The sequence below is a fragment of the Cyprinus carpio genome, chromosome B16 (genome assembly GCF_018340385.1).
Source record: "Cyprinus carpio isolate SPL01 chromosome B16, ASM1834038v1, whole genome shotgun sequence".
NCBI lineage: Eukaryota > Metazoa > Chordata > Actinopteri > Cypriniformes > Cyprinidae > Cyprinus > Cyprinus carpio.
Genome location: NC_056612.1, coordinates 7010352 through 7031558, shown reverse-complemented (window position 1 = coordinate 7031558; position 21207 = coordinate 7010352). Strand labels below are relative to the sequence as shown.

The following is a 21207-nucleotide window of genomic DNA, read 5'->3' as shown; positions in this document are numbered from 1 at the left end:
AGTTGTTCTCAGATATATTTTAGAAAGTGACGTGACATTCAGCCAAGTATGGTGACCCATACTCAGAATTAGTGCTCTGCATTTAACCCATCCGAAGTGCACACACACACAGAGCAGTGAACACACACACACACTGTGAACACACACACCCGAGCAGTGGGCAGCCATTTTTATGCTGCGGCGCCCGAGGAGCAGTTGGGGGTTCGATGCCTTGCTCGAGGGCACCTAAGTCGTGGTATTGAAGGTGGAGAGAGAACTGTACATGCACTCCCCCACCCACAATTCCTGCCGGCCCCGAGACTCGAACTCACAACCCTTCGATTGGGAGTCCGACTCTCTAACCATTAGGCCACGACTCCCCCAAAAATTCAAACCCAAAACTTCCTAAAAACACTGTAAAAGTAATTCATATGAATAAAGCGGTTTAATCCAAGTCTTCCAAAGAGACACTGTAACTTCATATGATGAACAGATTTAATTTTAATCTACACATTGATTAACACACCTACGTACATGGAGTACATCAAAGATGGTAAATACAGAAGTTACTAGCTTGACGCATGAGAACAAATCTCATTCATAATTGATGAATTTCAAACATGCTTGTGTTATACAGTATGTGAGAACAAACCTCAATGGTTCTTGTGAGTCAAGTGAACTCGTATGAGCTTGTTTACCATATTTAATGAGCTATATGAACATTTATATGTTAATAAATGCCTCAATTAGATCTCTTCATTATATAAAGTGATTGGTTCTTAGAAGACTCGGATCAGACCTCTGGATTCATATGGATTTTTTTAAGATGTCTGTATGAACCTTTTTGAAGTGGCAGAAGTGTTGTTTGCATGAATCTTTCAATGAAAAGACAAATCTCTAAGGTTTTGTTAAAAATATCTTCATTTGAGTTTCAAAAATGAACAAACGTGTAATGGATTTGGAACTACATGAGAGTGAACAACTGATGTAACAATTTTCATTTTAAGGTGAACTAACCTTTCAAACATTTCTTAAATATAGCACAGTTAGCTCACAAATGCAAGTGATGGTCTATAAAATTTACTATAAAACTGCATCTGTCTTAATATCCCTGTTAGTCAGCTATTGTTGACTAATGTGGAAAATGTTCCAGCTCTGCTTTGGATGCAGTAGTTTAGCTCAGATATCAATGATCAGTGTCAACACTCTAAAAAGCTCCTGAAAGTCAGAGAAGAGACATTAGCTAAAACTGTGACGGACTGAGACAAAGGAACCACCTGGGACTCGTCAACAGTTTTCTGTGAAAACCAAAACAAAATCTGCTCTTCTTGTGTGGATGACATAAATTTGGATTATATAATTATAAATGATGTAGTGAAAGACTGAATATTTTGATGTGGCTTGGGAAATACATCAAAATCCAAATTGGTCTTTTGAGACTCTGGGCCATTTACACGCACAAACATTCACATAGTTCATTGTCTGAACTTAAATGACCCAAATTCACATAAATATATGAATCATCACACTCATGACCCATAAACATGACAGCAACTGTAGCTTTATTGTGCTAGAAAACCTTGGTTTCATCTAAATTTCATTCATATTTAACAGTAAATGTATTTTCCCAAAGGTAATAACGCACACTGAATACTTAATTTCTGCATTCACAGTAGTCATAGAATGTTAAAAACAAATTATCACACATACACACACACACACATATATTATATATATATATATATAATATGATATATTATATATATTTATATATATATATATATATATATATATATATATATATAAACACACACACATATTTATATATACAGTGCCTTGCGAAAGTATTCATACCCCTTAATTTTTTTTCACATTTTGTTATGTTGCTGCCATATGTTAAACTGCTTTAAATTACTTTTTTCCCCACATCAATCTGCTCTCCATACACCATACTGACAAAGAAAAACAGAATGGTCACATTTTCGTAAATTTATTAAAAAAAAAAAAATACATTTTTTTTTTTTTTTTAAATACGTGCATTGCATAAGTATTCATACCCTTAACTAAATATTTAGCTGAAGCACCTTTACAGCCTTAAAGGGATACTCCACCCCAAAATGAAAATGTTGTCATTAATCACTTACCCCCATGTCGTTCCAAACCCGTAAAAGCTCCGTTCGTCTTCGGAACACAATTTAAGATATTTTGGATGAAAACCTGGAGGCTTGAGACTGTCCCGTAGACTGCCAAGTAAATAACAGTGTATCTCCATATCACCGTATGCTGTGTATGCTCTTCTGTATCATCCACGCCACAAGGATGCACTGTTTTATTTCAAATCAAAGCTAAATACACGTAGAAACAGCGCAACCTTGTTGTGTGGATGACACAGAAAAGCATACACAGCATACAGTGATATGGAGAGACACAGAGGAGACTGTTGACAAAGAAATTATTGAATAAAGCCATTATTTTTGTTTTCTTCGCTTACTAAAAGTGTTCCCGTCGCTTCATATAACCCAGATTGCACGTCTGATGGCAGATGGAGTATTCTGACGACGACTTTCATACGTTTAATGGACCTTGACACTGTTATTTACTTGGCAGTCTATGGGACAGTCTCAAGCCTCCAGGTTTTCATCCAAAATATCTTAAATTGTTTTCCAAAGACAAACTGAGCTTTTACAGGTTTGGAACGACATAGGGGTAAGTGATTAATGACAAAATTTTCATTTTGGGGTGGAGTATCACTTTAAGTCTTGTTTGTTTGATGTGACAAGCTTTTCTGCTATTCTTCTCACCAAGCTCTGTCAGGTTGGATGGTGGCAGACACACATTTTCAGGTTTCTTCAGAAATATTTGATTGGGTTCAATCCCAGGCTGTGGCTGGGCCACTCAAGGACATTCACAGAGTTGTCTATAAGCAACTTTTGCTGTGTTTAGGTTCATTGTCCTGTTAGAAGGTGACTTTACTTTTGGTATGGTAGTCTGCAGGTGATGAGCAGAGCTGGTTTCCTTCAAACATGATGCTTAGAATTGAGGTTCATCAGAATGGATAATATTGTTTCACACAGTCTGAAGGCCTTTTATGTGCTTTTTTGCAAATTCCAAGTGTGTTTTCATGTGTCTTCACTGAGGAGAGGATTGAGTTTGGCCACATCGCCATAAAGCCCAGATCTGTGGAGTGTTGCAGTGATGTTTTTCCTTCTGTAGATTACTCCACATATGATCATGCAGCTCATCTAGAGTGACCATCAGGTTCTTGGTCACCACACTAACCAAAGCCCTTCTCCATCAGTTGCTCAGTTTGACCAGAAGTCCAGCTCTAGGAAGAATCCAGGTTGTTTCAAACTTCTTCCATTAAGGGTAACAGAGACTACATGCTTCTGTGACCCTTAAATGAAGCAGATTTTTTGCTTTTTTTTCTGAATTCTTCCCCAGATGTGTGGCTTGACACAGAGCTCTACAGTTCTTTTGACCTCAGGGCTTGGTTTTTGTTCTGATGTGCATTATCAGCTGTTAGACCCTTTATTAAGACGTGTGTGCTGTTCCAAATCATACCCATTTAACTGAAGGTTAACTTCATTTGAAGTGTAATAACATCTACAAGTGATATGAATGCTCCTGAGCTAAATTTCAACTGTCCCAGATAAGGGTATGAATACTTATGCAATAGAATAATTTCATTTTTTTTTTTTTTTTAACTAAATTAGCAAAGATGTGAAAACCTTTTTTGCTTTACCATTATGGTGTATCCCCAATTTTTTCCCCTATCAATCAGTGTTTTAAAGCAGTGTAACATAAGGCAGCAACATCACTGTGTGTGTGTGTGTGTGTGTGTGTGTGTGTGTGTGTGTGTGTGTGTGTGTGTGTGTGTGTGTGTGTGTGTGTGTGTGTGTGTGTGTGTGTGTATATATATATATATATATATACTGTATATCACTGAATGGACTCAACAAACCTTGCCTTATTCTGTGCTATGCAAAAGTACAGAAATGGTTGATGTTAGCATATCGCTAAGCTAATAATGAGATATGCTAATTAAAATAAAAAACATAGCACATGCAAGTACTGGGTGAAATAGTCAGCTTTAATGGAACTTTTTTTATTAGCACTTTTTTTCCAGTCTTGAATTAAATTAGTTCATAGCCAAACTTTAGTGCATTCATAAAAATTTCTGCAGTATTTTGCAGGCTTCTTGTTCCATTGTTTATTGTCAAGTGTAGCGATGTATGAGTCTCATGCAAAAGTCACTTTAAAACCAAGTCACTTACTATTGGTCAATGTGGCAAATTTGTGTGACAAACTTGAACCCAATGCAAAATATGCTGAATTATTTTGTTCTTGTGAGCAATTCCAGATTGCGAAGATTTCATTTGTAATTAATTGATTTTGCCAGTGAAAATTTGCTGAACAATGGTCAATGTGACCACATTAGGATTTCGGTTAAAAAAAAAGTTCCTTATAGCATAATTTTGGAACAGCCTTAACCTAGAGAGCATGCCTGCGATGCTTAGATAGGTAACTCACTAGACTTTGGAACAGAACTCTTGTATTTATCTGAAAATTGATTTGAAATGTTCACCAGCAAGCCTAAAGAAACTCTCTACACTTAAGTATTGCAGTCAGATAGGGGTTTGAGAGCACTGACCGAATGATTCATCTGTGATTTATCACAACAGAACATCAGTAACAGACAAGCGCAGTCTCCTGCAGGGCGCTGCCTAAAACAAGCTGAGAGTATGTGCAGAAGTGTGACTCAAAATTATGTTGCATTTGAGCCTGAACTGTGGAAAATGCCACCCTCTCTTCAGGCTGCGTGCTGTCTGAGTGAGAGAGGGGTGTGATGCAGAGACTGAGAATCTCACAACTGATATAACGAGAGAACAAATCCTAGATTATTTGTGCAGTCACATTTTTCCCAGACAACTGCATCATTATTGCAGATGTTAATTACAAACAAAAGGCAAACACACCACAAATACAGGCAAATATGGAATTGTCCCTAATATTAATCCTAATATTAATATTTTCCTTTTAACAATATGGTATACAAGTCTCAGGTGTCACCAGAATGTGTCTGTAAAGTTTCAGCTCAAAATACCCCACAGATAATTTATTATATTACTTCGAAAATGGCTATTTTAAGCAGAAACACTCTGTTTTTGTGCAGGTCTCTTTAAATGCAAATGAGCTGCTGCTCCCCACCCCCTTTTCCAGAATAGGGCTGTGCCTTTACAGCTCGTACTTCAGATACTCTGCTAAAAAAAAAAAAAAAACATCTGTTTCTTTTTAATTTTCATGTTTATCATGCTGAAATCATGCGTTTTAAACCATATGTTTAAACTTTTGATTTACAGTTTTCTGAGCGCAAACCTCAAACTAAGTTCTCTTTCATGTCTTACTGTGCTTAAACTGTCAAATACACAAGTTTATGTTAAAAAAAACAGGAGTTACAAAAACAGTCGTAATGTCTGTGGAGATAAACAGCTGGGAAAGAAATTGCATGTTTATATTAGATCTGTGTTTCCATGGTTGGAAACTTGCAGAGTATTGATTTCTTTGCACATAAAAAGTATTCTCGTAGCTTCGTAAAATTACGGTTGAACCCCTGATGTCACATGGACTATTTTACCAATCTCCTTGCTACTTGTCTGTGTGTTAATTATGGTAATATCATTGCTGATTCCATCAAAAATAACTTAATTTGTGTTCCAAAGATGAACAAAGGTCTTACAGGTTTGGAACGACATAAGGGTGAATAATACATTTTTGGGTCAGCTATCCCTTTAAACACTGAAAATTCAGATTTTCATGATTTGTCACCTTTAAAGAAGCTATAACATCAAAAGCAAGATTTTTGCTAAGGTGAAAACAGAGCATTTTATTGCAGTGTAATATAACTAATGTAACTAATATAACAAAAAGCATCATGAGAAAGGAGAGGGTACCAGTCATGATCTATTCAGCCTGTTGATGACCAATCTCATGTGTGACCAGAGAACTGGAAGAAAATGTGTCAGAGTCTTTCCAGGCTAGCCGTCATCTTCTTTAAGACGTGAGTGGAACATAGTGAGAGAGAGTGTGAGAGGGCGGCCAGACACATCTGATCTTGCAGCGTGTGTCAGACATGGTTAGGGAGTCATGCAACAGCACAGTCTTCAGTTAAACCGCTCTAGAAGAGCCTGTCTGCTGGTTACCATGAACACTCTCTGGGTGGGGTGTACACAAAAACACACACTCTCATTGTGGCCGATTGCTAATTTAGCCACTGACATCTAGACAGTCGCAGTCAAATCAGATTGTACGAAAACCGAATTTGCCCCTTGTTATAATCATGTAGAAAGCCGTGCTGCAGATATGACAAAACTCACAGTGAGAGAGTCTCATAGTATAGTACAACAATAAAATCACACAATGTCAGATCACAAAAACATGTGCCTAATAGATTGACGCACCCAGAAATGTATTAACATGTTAGCTCTTCTGTTTCCAGGATTATCACGATGAACAAAATGTGATAAGTATCATAAACTTTTGCTGGTCACAGAGCTTATTTTCTATAATAATCCAAAATCCTATTGGCTTTTTGTTGAGCGAACCAGGGTTTTGCTAACTTTTGGGTTGGCCTACAAAAATCACTGCAGTAGAATAATACAATACCAAACTTAAAGGGATAGTTCATCCAAAAATGGAAATTAAGACCTTTTTTGGGTGACCTATCCCTTTAATTTCAGTACTTAAAGTGCAGCATTACTTGACTAATGTTGTGGAAGATTCTTCTAAACTACAGCTTGCCTAGTTAGCTACTTATGGTCTATTGCAGTTAAGCTATAGTTAAGCTACTTATAGTTAAAAAGATGCAAGCTAATAAAGCTTCAGGGCCTCAAGCTACAAAGAAGCACTACAAGCTACTAACACACACACACACACACACACACACACACACACACACACACACACACACACACACACCAATACAAAAAATTGAAAGAAATTAAATGAAAGAAATTCATTTTGATGAGGGTGACAGCATGGCGCAATATACATCAACTACACTTTTCAAAAGATTTTTTAAGTGTTTTTTTTTTTTTTTTTTTTTTTACATAAGTGAACATAAAATGTAACTTATTCCTGTGATGGCAAAGATGAATCTTCAGCAGCCGTTACTCCAGTCTTCAGTTTCACATGATTGAGAAATCATTTGAATTTTTATGTTGATTTGCTGCTCAAGATACATTTCTTATTATTATCAATACTGAAAACATGTATGCTGCTTAATATTTTTATGGAATCTGTGGTAAATTGTGCAGGATTCTGTGAGGAATAGCAAGTTCAAAGGAACAGCAATGATTTGAATTAGAAACTAAAACAGTGCAAAATGTTGGAAAAAACATCTGTCTGCAGACAAATCTCTCTCTTCCTCTCAGAGGTCACAATCAGCCTCCCAACCATCAAGCTTTTCAGTTCTTCCTGATCCTCAGCCGTCTCTTGTCACCGTGGCTACACTGTTGCCTAGTTACTGCTCTCTGAGGCATGTCATCTTGTAATTACCTGAGTATCGAATGGCCCAAAAATAGGCAGCAGTCATGGCTCTGAGAAATACCAGCAATGACACACACACACACTCTTACAAACCTCTCTGATTCATTTCACCGTGAGCCAGTAACAATGCACACAAAAGCAAAGTAAAGAAAAGATAACAGAGCGAGGAGACATTTGCATTACCCATCATTTTAAAGATGACCTTTGAAAGCACAGAGATTATATTTGCTCACATATGCAACAAAACCATCAAATCCTGTTTTCCTGTATTTATGCACCATCATATCTACAGTATATCTCATTGCTCACAGGGTTGAACAAACACAACACTAGTATAAACTTCTAAACGTATCTAATCTTATGCCATTTGTGCGACAGGCATCATGTTTATAATAATAGGACCCTATGAAATCTGTTTTATTTTTTCCCAAATTCCTTTTTTTTTTTCAAATACTGTATTTTTTCAGTTTAAATTTCTATAGATTCTGTTTTTTTTTTTTCGTTTTAATTTCTCTAGACTAGACTGTTTTAATGCTTAAATTAAATTTCATCGATCAAAAAGCTTGTCTAATTAACTGAAATCATGAAACTTGCAATATTTAACAGCAATTTAATAAAAGTGTAAGAAAAAATAAATTTTTAAAGCCATATGAAAAGTTTATGTATATTTATTTTTACCATATTCTGTTTTCCATTCTGTTTTCTGTTTTCCAACTTTCTGGATTCCATTTTAATGGTTTCATTAAACTGTAATAATCAAAAGCATCTCTAATGAATTGATTTTATACAAAATATTATTATTGTATTTATTTTCTTTAAAGAAATACTGTGCTGTGTAATTACATTATTCTGCTAAATAAGTTCTGGTAAATATTCCTTTAAAATAATGTTGTAATAATAACTTTATTAGTAGCGGTAATACTACCATTACATTAAGTAATATATTTCTGTCACAGTTTCTTCAAGTTAAACCGAACTTTTATTTTGATGGGTTGCTGCAAAGACCTTTGTATATGATATGATGATAATTTTTCTCAAAAGAAATGGTAAAATGCTCCTGAAGTGACTCTCAGAGCAGTTCTAGAGATTATGTTCATGCGTTCATGTACTCATAAAACAGCGAGCGTCACGCATGCTTCAGTACTGTATGTGTCTAAGCCATTCATTCACACAGAAACACAGAGAACACACAGGATGTATATTTAAATAGTATTTTTCTGATTAATATTCACAAACAGTAATCCATATCACATTTTGTTTTAAGTGTATTCACCTACAGTGCTGTGAAAAAGTTTTTTAGCAAATGTGAGATGAGCCTTTGTGCTCTTTTTGGTCAGCAATGGCTTTTGCCTTGGAACTCTACCATGGATGCCGTTTTTGCCCAGTCTCTTTCTTATTGTTGAATCATGAAAACTGACCTTAATTGAGGCAAGTGAGGCCTGCAGTTCTTTAGATGTTGTTCTGGGATCTTTTATGACCTCCTGGATGAGTCGTCGTTGTGCTCTTGGAGTAATTTTGGTAGGTCAGCCACTCCTGGGAAGGTTCACCACTATTCCAAATTTTCTCTTTTTGTGGATAATGGCTCTGACCGTGGTTCGCTGGAGTCCCAAAGCCTTAGAAATGGCTTTATAACCCTTTCCAGACTGAAACAACCATTTTGTTTCTCATCTGTTCTTGAATTTCTTTAGATCGCTACATGATGTGTTGCTCTTTAAGCGTGCTTCACTTTGTCCTACAGGTTCTATTTAAGTGATTTCTTGATTTAACAGGTCTGGCAGTAATCAGGCCTGGGTGTGGCTAGTGAAATTCAACTCAGCTTTCTAAAATAATGTGGTTAATCAAGAGTGGGCAATTAATTTTTCACACAGGGCCAGGTAGGTTTGGACAGCTTTTTTCCCTTAATAAATTAAATCAACATTAAAAAACTGCATTTTGGATTTACTTGCATTGTCTTTGTGTAATATTAAAATTTGTTTGATGATCTAAATCTTTTAAGTTTGACAAATTTGCAAAAAATAAATTAATAAAAAAAAAAAAAAAACAGGAAGGGGGCAAAAACTTTTTCACGGCACTGTACTTTTAATTTATCTATCCAAAAAAATTGGCAAATTCTGTGACATTCCGCATTAAACAGTAAATTCTGTTTTTATGACTGGGTTCCGTGATTCTGTCTGTGTTTTTCGCATTGCAAAAACCATAGGGCCATATTTTTATAGCTTTCATTGAAGTGATAGTTCACCCAAAAACGAAAAAAACTGTCATCATTTACTCACCCTCAAATGGTTTCAAACCAGTAAAAGTTCTTTCTTTCTTCTGCTGAACACAAAGATATTTTGAAAAATGTTTGTAACCAAACGGTTACCCATTGACTTCCACAGTATTATTTTACATACAGTGAAAGTCAATGGCTACAATCAGCTTTCAACTTGAGGGTGAGTAAAGGATGACAAAATTTTCATTTTGGGGTGAACTATGACTTTCAGAATGGTATCTTCTGTGGCTATTAAAGGAAAGATGTGCTATTACTCTTGTAAGCAAAAATACTTTTTTTATTTTTTTCCTCGAGGAGATGATAAAACAGGTGAAAGAAAAAAAAAAATCCCACTTACACTGACAGAGAAATTGAGCTATATCTGGGGTTTTGAGCATGAGAGATTTAAGAGCTGAATCTTGAGTGGCCAGTAAAGCTAACAAACATTTGTTTTTTCATCAGTCATTTTAAAACATCTTGCAATCAGATAGTTTAATGCCATAATATGCTGCAATAATCTAAACGATTTAATTGTTTGTCCTGTCCTGCTCTGTTGGTATATATCATATTGTCATGTCAGACTATATAATATTGTATTACTACTTCTGGAAGCGATCCATACATCACACAGCACTCAGTCGATGAGAAGCAAACACTCCCCCTCTGCATACTGATCCGATGCCAATCCCTGCTCACTCCACTTAATGAACTAACAGAGTCAATAAAATATAGAAAGACAGCCTTGAGAATATAGACAGAGAATGTGACTTGCTTTCTACTCAGTGTGTGAGCTCTATGTAAATGTGCATATACACACACATAAGTTTGTTAATGACAGATAATTTCTATAGCTATTAAGGAGTAAAATCCTTAATTTATAGACTCTAACAATTCCATTAACAAATCTTTTATCACTTTTGAGAAACTACCTTGCCTGCAATATTTCTCCTTACTAAATAAAAGAATTATATTTTTGGTAATATATTATTATATTTCTATTTAACAAAATGACCACATTTATTACAACAAAACTCACATCTAAAATACACACTGTCATATGAAAACTATTCAATCATTATTTTTTTTTCTTTCTATAATAACCCTGTTTATTGGCTAGGAAAACTTGTATAATGACATGGGTACTACAACATAAACTCTTCCTGTGTCAATGCACACCAAATGGCTTAAAAAACATACTTTACTGTGTTTTTGTAATTCAAAAATTGCCAGTAGTTTTCTGTAAGGGGTAGGTTTAGGTTAGGGTTAGTGTAAGGGGATAGAACTGGAATGTCCCCGTAAACCACACATGCAAAATGTGTGAATGTGTACCTGGTATTCTCTAAATTATGGGGAACAAATGTCCCTGCAAGTGCAATAATACCAGTAAAGTCCCATTAGTCCCTTTGAGGAAACACGCTTTAAGGGTAGGCTACGAGGACATGAAATACAGTTTGTACAGTATAAAAAAAATAAATAAAAAAAAACATTACGCCATTAAGATTCCGTTTCTTTAATACAACAAATATTCCCCCCACTGATACCTTTAAAATTAAATAAAGTATATGTAAATTAATACAAGTCAATTTAGATTCAAGTCCAGCATGATTAATAAAATATAAAGTGTATAATTCTGAATCATTTGTGGCATCAGACACATTTTATAGGTATTTCCAAACAGGTTTACAGCCGTCCCTTAGGTAGCCCCAAACACAAGCCACTAATTCAGCTAAAAGTTGACACGTAAGGTCTTTGGCTGGATAGCACTGTCCAGTTAGACACACCTGCTAAATGCCATAACTTCACTATTATGGTTCCAAAATGCAGTTTTCTCCACTGATGGCAATTCAAAAGCATTTTTCCCTTCAATAAAACTATTGAATAAAAAAATTATAAAGTTAGGACAGACATGACTGTATGTTTCTCCTGATCTTTTTTATGTATTTACTTGTTTGTTTATTTGTCTAATAGTGTCAAATGATTCGATTTTTTCCCCATTTTTAAAAAAATTATAAGGTCAAGTAAACAAGACCGTTTTGTTAGGTATAATGGGTTTATTCATTACATAATTTCCATAATTCCATTTCTGATGATTGAATCTCATGATTTCACTGTTATTCTGCTCTACAAAAGCAATAAATAAATAAATAAAAACTGTAACTAAGCCAACACTAACCTGAGGAAAAAAGGGATTCGCTGGCAATGATTAATCGACGATTAATCACAATTAATCACATTCAAAATAAAAGTTGTTGTGTACATTATACATGTATGTGTATTGTGTATATTTATTAAATACATGTGTATATATTTCTATTCATATCATTTATATATATATATATATATATATATATATATATATATATATATATACATAATAAATATACACAGTACACATATATTGTGTACACAAAAACTATTATTTTAAATACCAGTACTAGCCCAGCACTAGAAAAAATATATATAATTTTGTATAAAGTATAGATAGATAGATAGTAGAGGATGTTACATTAGAACAGTTGTGTAACTCTTCTAATGTAACATCCTCTACTCTACCATCCAAGCTATCAAAGGTTGATGAGTGCCATGACCCTCACAGGAAATGAATCAACACATCAGAGATACAGACCCACAAACAAAGTTGATTTAGAGCAACGAGTTGGCCTGCCATGACCTGAGCTGACAGCAGCTGTTCCAGTGCAGCCAGCATACCCGTTCTCCAGCTGAACCAGCCCTAAACAAATCAATTCACACCAACCAGCAGGAGCAGCCAAACTCAATCCAATCAATCTGAATTAGAACTTCAAATACAGCCTATTCGAGGCGACAACACTACTGTTTGCTTTTGATTTGACATGCATATCTGGTCTGACTTGAGTCAGTTTGGATTAAGTTTTCTTGATTTAATGTTGCAGAACGAAACAACAAAGCCATACACAAACCTGAATGACTACAGCCATTTGCTTTTGAGGTTTGTAAAGACTTTTGTATTCCCACAACACTCCTGGTTTTGAGTTTTATTTTAAATTCTGTCATGGTACGCTGATGCCGTGCGCAAATCAGTATGGCCTAATTACAACTCCAGTGATTACTGCGAAGTTTAATTAGCGGAAAACAAGACATGGCACAATGAATTCCTCCCCAGATCCCCACCAGGTTCACATAGAATTTCAGGAGTTCTATTTTCTCTTCCCCCAAAAACACAAGCCTCTAGTGTGTTTGTGCGTGAGTGTGTGATTCTCTCCACGCTTTGGGTCAGTTATTTTGAGTGGGTCTCCTGAGGCTAGAAGCAAAGCTTATCCTTTATTGAACCTCCTGTTTAATTCTGACGTTAACCCACATGGACTGGAGCTCCACAGTAGTGGGGATCGGGATTCTTCTCTTACACAAACTGACTAAGTCTAATACACCATGTTTCCTGCATTATCCAAACCACCAGGATGGCGGTTAAGGAAACAAGGACTACAGCCAAGTTTAGCACCCTTCAACACTCATACACTAGCATGCAGAATGAAAATAACTCACTGATGCCACCTTATGGACCATTTGGGCCATTGCAAAAGGAGGTTATAGGTTATCACAGTGTAAGGACAGAAGAATATGTTACCTCTATTGCCACCACAATGAGGATCAGCTGAGTGTCTGATTCAGGGAAATATGCTTTCACTTGTGGGGATAAACCAATCAAGGCACAGTTGGTCACCACGGCGATAATGCTCATTGTCTCGAATGCCAACTGGAAGAATAAAAAGATGAAATGTTAGTTTTGTTTTTGTAAGTGTGTGTGTGTGTGTGTGTGTGTGTGTGTGTGAGAGAGAGAGAGAGAGAGAGAGGAGGGAGAGAGAGAGAGAGAGAGAGAGAGAATAAATAAATAAATACATAAAGTTTAATAAACCAAAAAATAAAAGCTAATTCAAAATATTATCAAATACTATAATAGTGGTAAAAAAAAAAAATTCACACTGGTGTGTAAACATACACTACCATTTAAATGGGACAGACAGATGTTTCTTATAAAGACATTTAGTCTAAATAACTTTAAATGGTAAGTGGATATCAGATATATAAGAGAGACTAGTGTGATTTGATGTTTTTGATCATTTAATGTCTGCTTCCACTAATCTTCCTCATGACTTGTTCTGACTCAGAGGTATTCTGAGTAATAGGATGAAGCATATCACGTTAAATAAATAAATAATTGATGGAATTTTACATTTGATGCTTCAGTACATTAAAAACAAGTACCTTTGTACCATTTACTCAAGAAAAACTTTAAAGTAGTACTGATATTTTTATTGGAGCATTTGTACTTTAACTCAAGTACATGATTTGTGTACTTTGTACACCACTGTGTGATATAAATTTCACATGCCCTTTTCTCTGAATAGGAGTATAACTGTGCCAAATGTTACTTAAGCACCAAATAAAAGCATATTAGAATGCTTTTTGATGGTCAGTGTTGTATGAAAAAGAGCTGCTACTAAGACTTCTCTCAATTTCTCATTTTGTTTTCCACAAACAAAAGAACAGCATATGGAATAGAAGGGCATGAGGTCATAAATAAGAATTAATAATAACAATTTCTATATTTTTGTAAGAACCTTTAAACAATCAATATTAAAGAAAGAAGGCCACATTTTAGATTGCTAATATTATAATAGCACCTTTCGTCTGGATTTGTTTTTATGATGTAATTATGATGATTCAAATAATCATTTGAAGTCTATCAGATTAAACTCTGTTTTTATAGCACTTTACATTTCTTCTGTCTCTTAAGCTTTCTCTATTGTACAGTAAATTACCAGCTCTTCTGGATGTGAGACTTGAGACCTCATGAGGTTTTCTCACCTGCCACACACCGATGTTCGCGGCTGGTTCTGAGAAGGGACGCTTGAAAACATGGCACATCTTGAAGGCGTCAGAATAAACCTCAGTGATGTTGTTCAGCACCACCAGCACAGCAGCCAGCGGATACACACAGGAGAACAGACTCACATAGCCGAACAACAGAAACTGCTCCAGGTAATCGTCAAATGTGCCCTGATCAGAGAATTTTAGATCGGAGAAGTTATTACAGAGAAATTTAAAGGTCAGAAAGGGACATAAATGGTGATCTAAAACCTAAATGATGATGTTTTCGTGCAAGAAACTAGCATTTTAGGTGGACAAAATGATATATTTTTGAAATTATATATTCTTTAAAACTCAAGGCACCCAACTGGTAGCGGTTACTAGGACCTACCAGATAGGTGTTCATTTCGGTCTCCAGCTGAACTTGTCCCAGCAGGGGGAGCTCTTTATCACCCATCAGCCTCCTCATCCTCTTATGGACTTTCTTGTTCCTTCTCCTCTGCAGCCAGTATGGCAGGAAGGCCTCCATCACTTGATTCAGGATTTGAGAGGTGATGAGCAGAGTGGCCAAACTCTGATGATCCACACACAGAGACAATTTCCCTCCATTTAAAACCATAAGGCATCTTTTAACTACACTTGATATATTGCTTGTCAAAGCAGCTGTTGCTTGTCCGAAATACTGACCTGTCTCAATAGCACCATATTTTGCATGACAAAGGCAATATAGAAGAGAGAGGCAAAGCAGTTCACGAAGTTAAACTGGAAACAAACAAAACATCCAATAATTAAAAAAAATGACCTCTTCAGAAATGTGCATTATTTGAATAAAGCCAGGGTTCCCACACCTTTAGACCAATGCATTTCCACTACTATTACAGTCATTTATGGTTACTAATGATTTTTAAATAGAATCATATAGGCATTGAAATCACAATTTTAAAACTACCCTATATATTTAAAGAAGTAAAAAGAATAAATAAATAGTAAAACATTAAATGCAAGTGAATTCAATGCTCAATATTACAAGACTGAAAATATGAAGTATAAAAACAGAAGACATTTTTTTTTTAAAACATACCACCAAAACTTTGAGCACAAGGTGATTCTGAAATGATGACTCCAGTCTGTGGTTTTCTGCAAAAAACGAAATACAAGGAATGTGATTTACCTCTGTGTTGGAAGGTAACATAAACTAATTTTTAGTGTGAGGCATTAATAGCATTTCCGTTAAATTATGGCAACATCACAAATAAATATGATTTAGACCAATGTTTCTCAACCAGGGGGCCTCATCAAGCCCAAGGAGGAAGCAAATTTTTGTCATTAATCACTTACCCCCATGTCGTTCCAAACCTGTAAAAGCTCTGTTCGTCTTCAGAACACAATTTAAGATATTTTGGATGAAAACCGGGAGGCCTGTGACCGTCCCATAGACTGCCAAGTATGTAACACTGTCAAGTTCAATAAAAGGTATGAAAGTCATTGTCAGAATACTCCATCTACCATCAGACGTGCAATCTGGGTTATATGAAGCAACGGGAACACTTTTTGTAAGCGAAGAAAACAAAAATAATGACTTTATTCAACAATTCCTTTGTCAACAGTCTCCTCTGTGTCTCTCCATATCACCATATGCTGTTTGTGATCTTTTTTATCTTTGTCTCTACATGTATGATTGTTGGAGTATTCTGATGACGACTTTCAAACCTTTTATGGACCTTGACAGTGTTATTTATTTGGCAGTCTATGGGACAGTCACAGGCCTCCCGGTTTTCATCCAAAATATCTTAAATTGTGTTCCGAAGATGAACGAAGGTCTCACAGGTTTGGAACGACATGAGGGTGAGTAATTAATGACAGAATTTTCATTTTGGGGTGAAGTAACCTTAGCTAACTGTTATTAAGCCAAGACAAACAAAAAAAAAAAAGATTGTAAAATAAGAACGAAAAAAAGACAAGAAGAATTTCCGGCTCACCCCAGTCTGTGAGAAATTCTGCAGCACAGCGATACAGTAAGTTCATGATCTCGATGACCACCGCGTAGATGATACTGGGTACAAACAGCAGAATGCTTGTCGCAATGTTAGGATTTTCATGGTATGTATTTATGGCCCAGAACTCCATGTCAAAGTAAACCATCATCACGTAAAAGGACAGATACAGGCACAGCAGAACGAAGGGAACCGACACCAAATATATCCTCAACTGCCGCCTGTCATGGGAAAATAAACACTGTCAAAATATACTGAGCATCTAGAACACTTCCTATATTTATCATGATTCTAATACTTTTTTTCCCCAAAACATGGCAACATTACAAAAACTTGTACTTTGAGCTAGGGTAGACCGGTTCCTCTCGGCCCGTGACTGGATTAAATCCCAGAGCTCCATGGAATCCAGCTCTCGGTTCTTCAAATGCTTTTTTGCGACTCAGAGTTCCCCACCCGTACGCCAACGTAGCGCTGCATCTCTTCCACACTTCCAAGAATACTGTAGACCAAACCAGGTTGAAGACAGCAAACAGCACATACTTGTCATAGTCCTCCCAGTCAAAGAGGTAGTAAGGGATACCGATGAGGGCCATGGGCACCAAGGCAAATGTGAAATACTCCAGAAATCCAAAGTAGAGTGCCAGACCCTCACCAAAGTAATGTCTGATGTCATCTACATCATGGAAGACACAAGCAGAACATCTGCAATTAATATAGCACAGTACACAGCAGTTTCAATGCATGTGTTTAATGTTCAAAAACACCAGACTTTAAGTTGAGCTGATCTTTGAGATGGTGTAAGTACAAATCTGCTTCATTTTACATTTGCATTAAGCAAGCAAATCAACAGTACTTTTGAATTCCCAGAATAATTCAAGAGAGCAGCTATAAATCAACACACCCACCAAATATGACATTCTGATGTACTTGTATAACCAAAATTCTTGTGAAATTCTTTTCACAGTAAGTTATATCAGAAAACTGATAATAAGGCCTGGAGTTGGGTTTAAAGTTCATGCTGCCAGCGCACACAGACGGAGTGACTCACCCAGTGGCTGGAAGGACAGTTTGAACTTTTTGTACCATGAGAACGAGAGTCTTTTAAGGTCTTCTTTGTTATGGAGAGGAAAATACTGGATTAGGACACCTTTAGACTGCAACCTCCGCACTGGAAAAGAGTTTACAGATAAAATGTAACTTCAAATGTGAAACCAAAAAAGCAATGCCATGTTGAGATAACATGACCTTACAAATACTTAAACTTATTTCAACATTGTTTTTAAAAGTACATATAAAAACACCAATATTAATATTCTATTTCTGATTTTCCCTTTTGAATAAACAAGTAATCAAAAACATTTACACCAATAATGTTTTAGCAAACAGAAAGTGTGACCACTGGTTAAAGGGTTAGTAAAAATAAAACTTCTGTCATTAATTACTCACCCTCATATCGTTCCAAACCTGTAAGACCTTTGTTCATCTTCAGAACACAAATTAAGTTATTTTTAATGAAATCCGAGAGCTTTCTGACCCTGCATTGACAGCAATGCAACTGACATGTTGAAGGCCCAGAAAGGTAGTAAGGACATAATTAATATAGTCCATGTGACATCAGTGGTTCAACCTTAATTTTAGGAAGCTACGAAAATACTTTTTGTGCACAAAGAAAACAAAAATAACAACTTTATAACAATATTTTCTTCTGTTGCATGTAAGAATTCAATGTGTGATTGTACAACGGCGCATACATGTGCAGAAAATAATTGCTGAATAAAAAAAGTCATTATTTTTGTTTTCTTTGCGCACAAAAAGTAATCTCGTAGGATTTTATCAAAAATATCACAATTTGTATTCCGTAGATGAACAAAGGTCTTTGAGTATGAGGGTGAGTAATTAATGACAGAATTTTAATTTTTGGGTGAACTAATCCTTTAACAGCATTTTCACCACCCTCCCCTCAATTTATTACTTTTTGTTTAAAGGTTATGAGGATGAACAATTGCTAGGAATATGATGACCAGATGACTAACACCCAGAACATGTAAATGGGGTCACTTTTGATTTGGAGTTGATATACACCATTGTTTGAGGTACTGTTCTTGTTCCGGGCCATTCAAACAAACAGAACAATTTTGAAAGCATATATAATGCATGTATAAAATTGTCTGAAATTTTTTACAAATAACTTACTGAGTCTGCATTTCAAACTGGGATAGAAGCATTTTAAATAAAAAAATACACAACGCAATTTTAATGTTTTTTGTTACTGTATTTATCTAATGCAGCTGGTTATAGAAACACACTTACCAACTGATTTTCCAGGGTAGAGCTTGAGCTTAGGGTATCCAGGAACATGCTGTTCGTTCTTAGCCCTAAGTGTGTCCAACTCATGTTTGATAATGTATTGACACTCTGCGTCACTGAGAAATCCTTCTCCATCTCCTATGAGCACAATGTAACAATGCAATGTTACAGAACAACCTGGACCAATACAGTTACTGAGTGTATTTTATCTTAATAATGTATCCCTATTGGAAAAACCAGTCACACTTTTAGGCTACGTTTACAGAACAACGATGTAGTCAAAAAAGTTTTTCCCTTGCCTTTTTAAAAAGTTTCACGTATACAAGACAACATTTTCAACAACAGTACCATGTATTCCACCATTGTTGTGTATGTTTGTTCGCACTTGCCTTTAAAATTGACATGTACTGCGCTTGTCTACATACCTAACAGGTCCTATGCAAAAGTTTTTAAAAACTTGCACTTTGAAACCCAATTTAAAAAAAAAAAAAGTTTTCATTGAAAAAAATTTTGTTGTGATGTGTTTTAAGGGGAAAAAATTATAAAAAGTTTCCCGTTTTTGGAAACCTTTAGTTTGGGGACCAGTTCTCACTATTAACTATGGCTACGTTTACACGACAACAATGTAGTCAAAAATTGAAAAGTTTTTCCCTTGCGTTGTTAAAAGGTTTTACGTATACACGACAACATATTCAAAACGATTTGCGTTTACACATATCCGCAAAAACGGCTAAAAACGCTGTATTACGTATGCCAGGCCAGTAGTTGGCGCTGTCACCTTGTAAGTAAGTGACGATTATGTGATGTACATGATGATGCATCTCCGCTGTTGACTGTAATATTGGTGAAGTTAATACACACTTTGCTGAAGAAGCATTAGCAAACTCTTGAGCAACAACAACAGTACCATATACTCTGCCATTGTTATATATGTTTGTTCCCGCTTGCTATTAAAATCGACACGTACTGTGTTTGTCTACATACCTAACACATACTACGCACGCGCATGACATCACTGTTTTCAAAGATCCCAATACTGGGTGTTTACACAAAAACAGTAGCATTTTCAAAAACTTGCACTTTGAGACCCATTTTCAAAAATATGAGTTAAAAAGTTTATAAAGCATAAAAAGTTTCCTGTTTTTGTCTGAAAACATTGTCGTGTAAACGGCCCCTATGATTTTAACCTCAATAAACTCCTAATTTGTTGCTTAATAGTTAGTAAGGTAGTTGTTGTGTACGTATGGGGAATCTAAAATATGGTCATTCAGAATTAGACATTAATATCTTCTTCATAAATAGTAATAAACAGTCAATATGCTAGTAATGTGCATGCTAATAAGCAACTAATTAATTTGTCCTTAAAACAAAGTGTTCTCAAAGAATCAATATCTTGTTTCTAATTAGTCATATACTGAAGATGTGAAGCCTATATAATGAAGCTGAAATCACAAATATCACCATTAAAGTCTTTGAAGCTTTCTCTGTTGGCATAAGTGAATCCTCGCATTGTCCCATCTTGAAACTCCTTAAACAACCCTACATCCTCAGCTCCATTTAAGAGCCTTTGCAATGTAGAGCCCACCACAAAGACATTTGGATTAGACTTCTGATCATCCTGAGCTGGAAACAGGAGCTGATTCACCAACAACTCTGCTCCTGTAAACAGAATCACCATGTTAGTCATACATATTTGACCGTCAGATTCCCAATAAATAAAACATGTGCATAATATTTAACTAAAGAAAACTGTGTGACTCTATTTATTGATTCTAAAAAAGTCTTATTAATTCATAAATATTATAATATTTGTCTTGACAGGCAAAAGGTCATATTATCTGATATTTTAGACTTTTTGACGTTGACATATTTACATTCATATGTATTTATTTATGCTTACAGATAAGGAAGATTACATAGAGCCAGCATTATTCATAGTACACAATGGCAAGTTTAGCAGATATATAATTTAGTAAACAAGATAAATCAGAGATGAAATGCAGAAAAGATTTTTGTGATGGTAGATTGAGTGAAGGTTGGCAGCTCATTTTACCAGAGAACAGTCATGAGGGAATCATTTCCTGTTTTTTTTTGTTTTTTTTTTATGCATACTGGCTACATCACATGATTTTGATGTTGCAGACAAAAGTTTTGAAATAGTACCACCAGACAGTGAAGCAGTCTCAATAAATTCATATTGTTTTTTTATCTTTATTATCGCACCTGAACAGTTGCAGAATAACTTAACCCCAAAATGAATTTCAATGCAGAACTGAAATTGAA

The 21207-nt window shown here is 35.6% G+C and overlaps 1 protein-coding gene across 2 annotated transcripts in view; it reads right to left on the bottom strand.

The window, feature by feature from the left end:
* ano10a (anoctamin 10a) overlaps positions 1–21207 on the bottom strand; it is a 34142-nt gene that overhangs the window by 9312 nt on the left and 3623 nt on the right. For both annotated transcript variants that reach the window (XM_019078875.2, XM_042740493.1), the window contains 10 exons: positions 20386–20583; positions 18928–19062; positions 17666–17785; positions 16957–17290; positions 16603–16838; positions 15705–15760; positions 15311–15385; positions 15015–15197; positions 14621–14812; positions 13380–13508 (listed from right to left, as the gene is read on the bottom strand). In XM_019078875.2, coding sequence (XP_018934420.2) covers positions 13380–13508; positions 14621–14812; positions 15015–15197; positions 15311–15385; positions 15705–15760; positions 16603–16838; positions 16957–17290; positions 17666–17785; positions 18928–19062; positions 20386–20583 — 1658 coding nt within the window. The remainder of the gene's footprint in view (positions 1–13379; positions 13509–14620; positions 14813–15014; positions 15198–15310; positions 15386–15704; positions 15761–16602; positions 16839–16956; positions 17291–17665; positions 17786–18927; positions 19063–20385; positions 20584–21207) is intronic.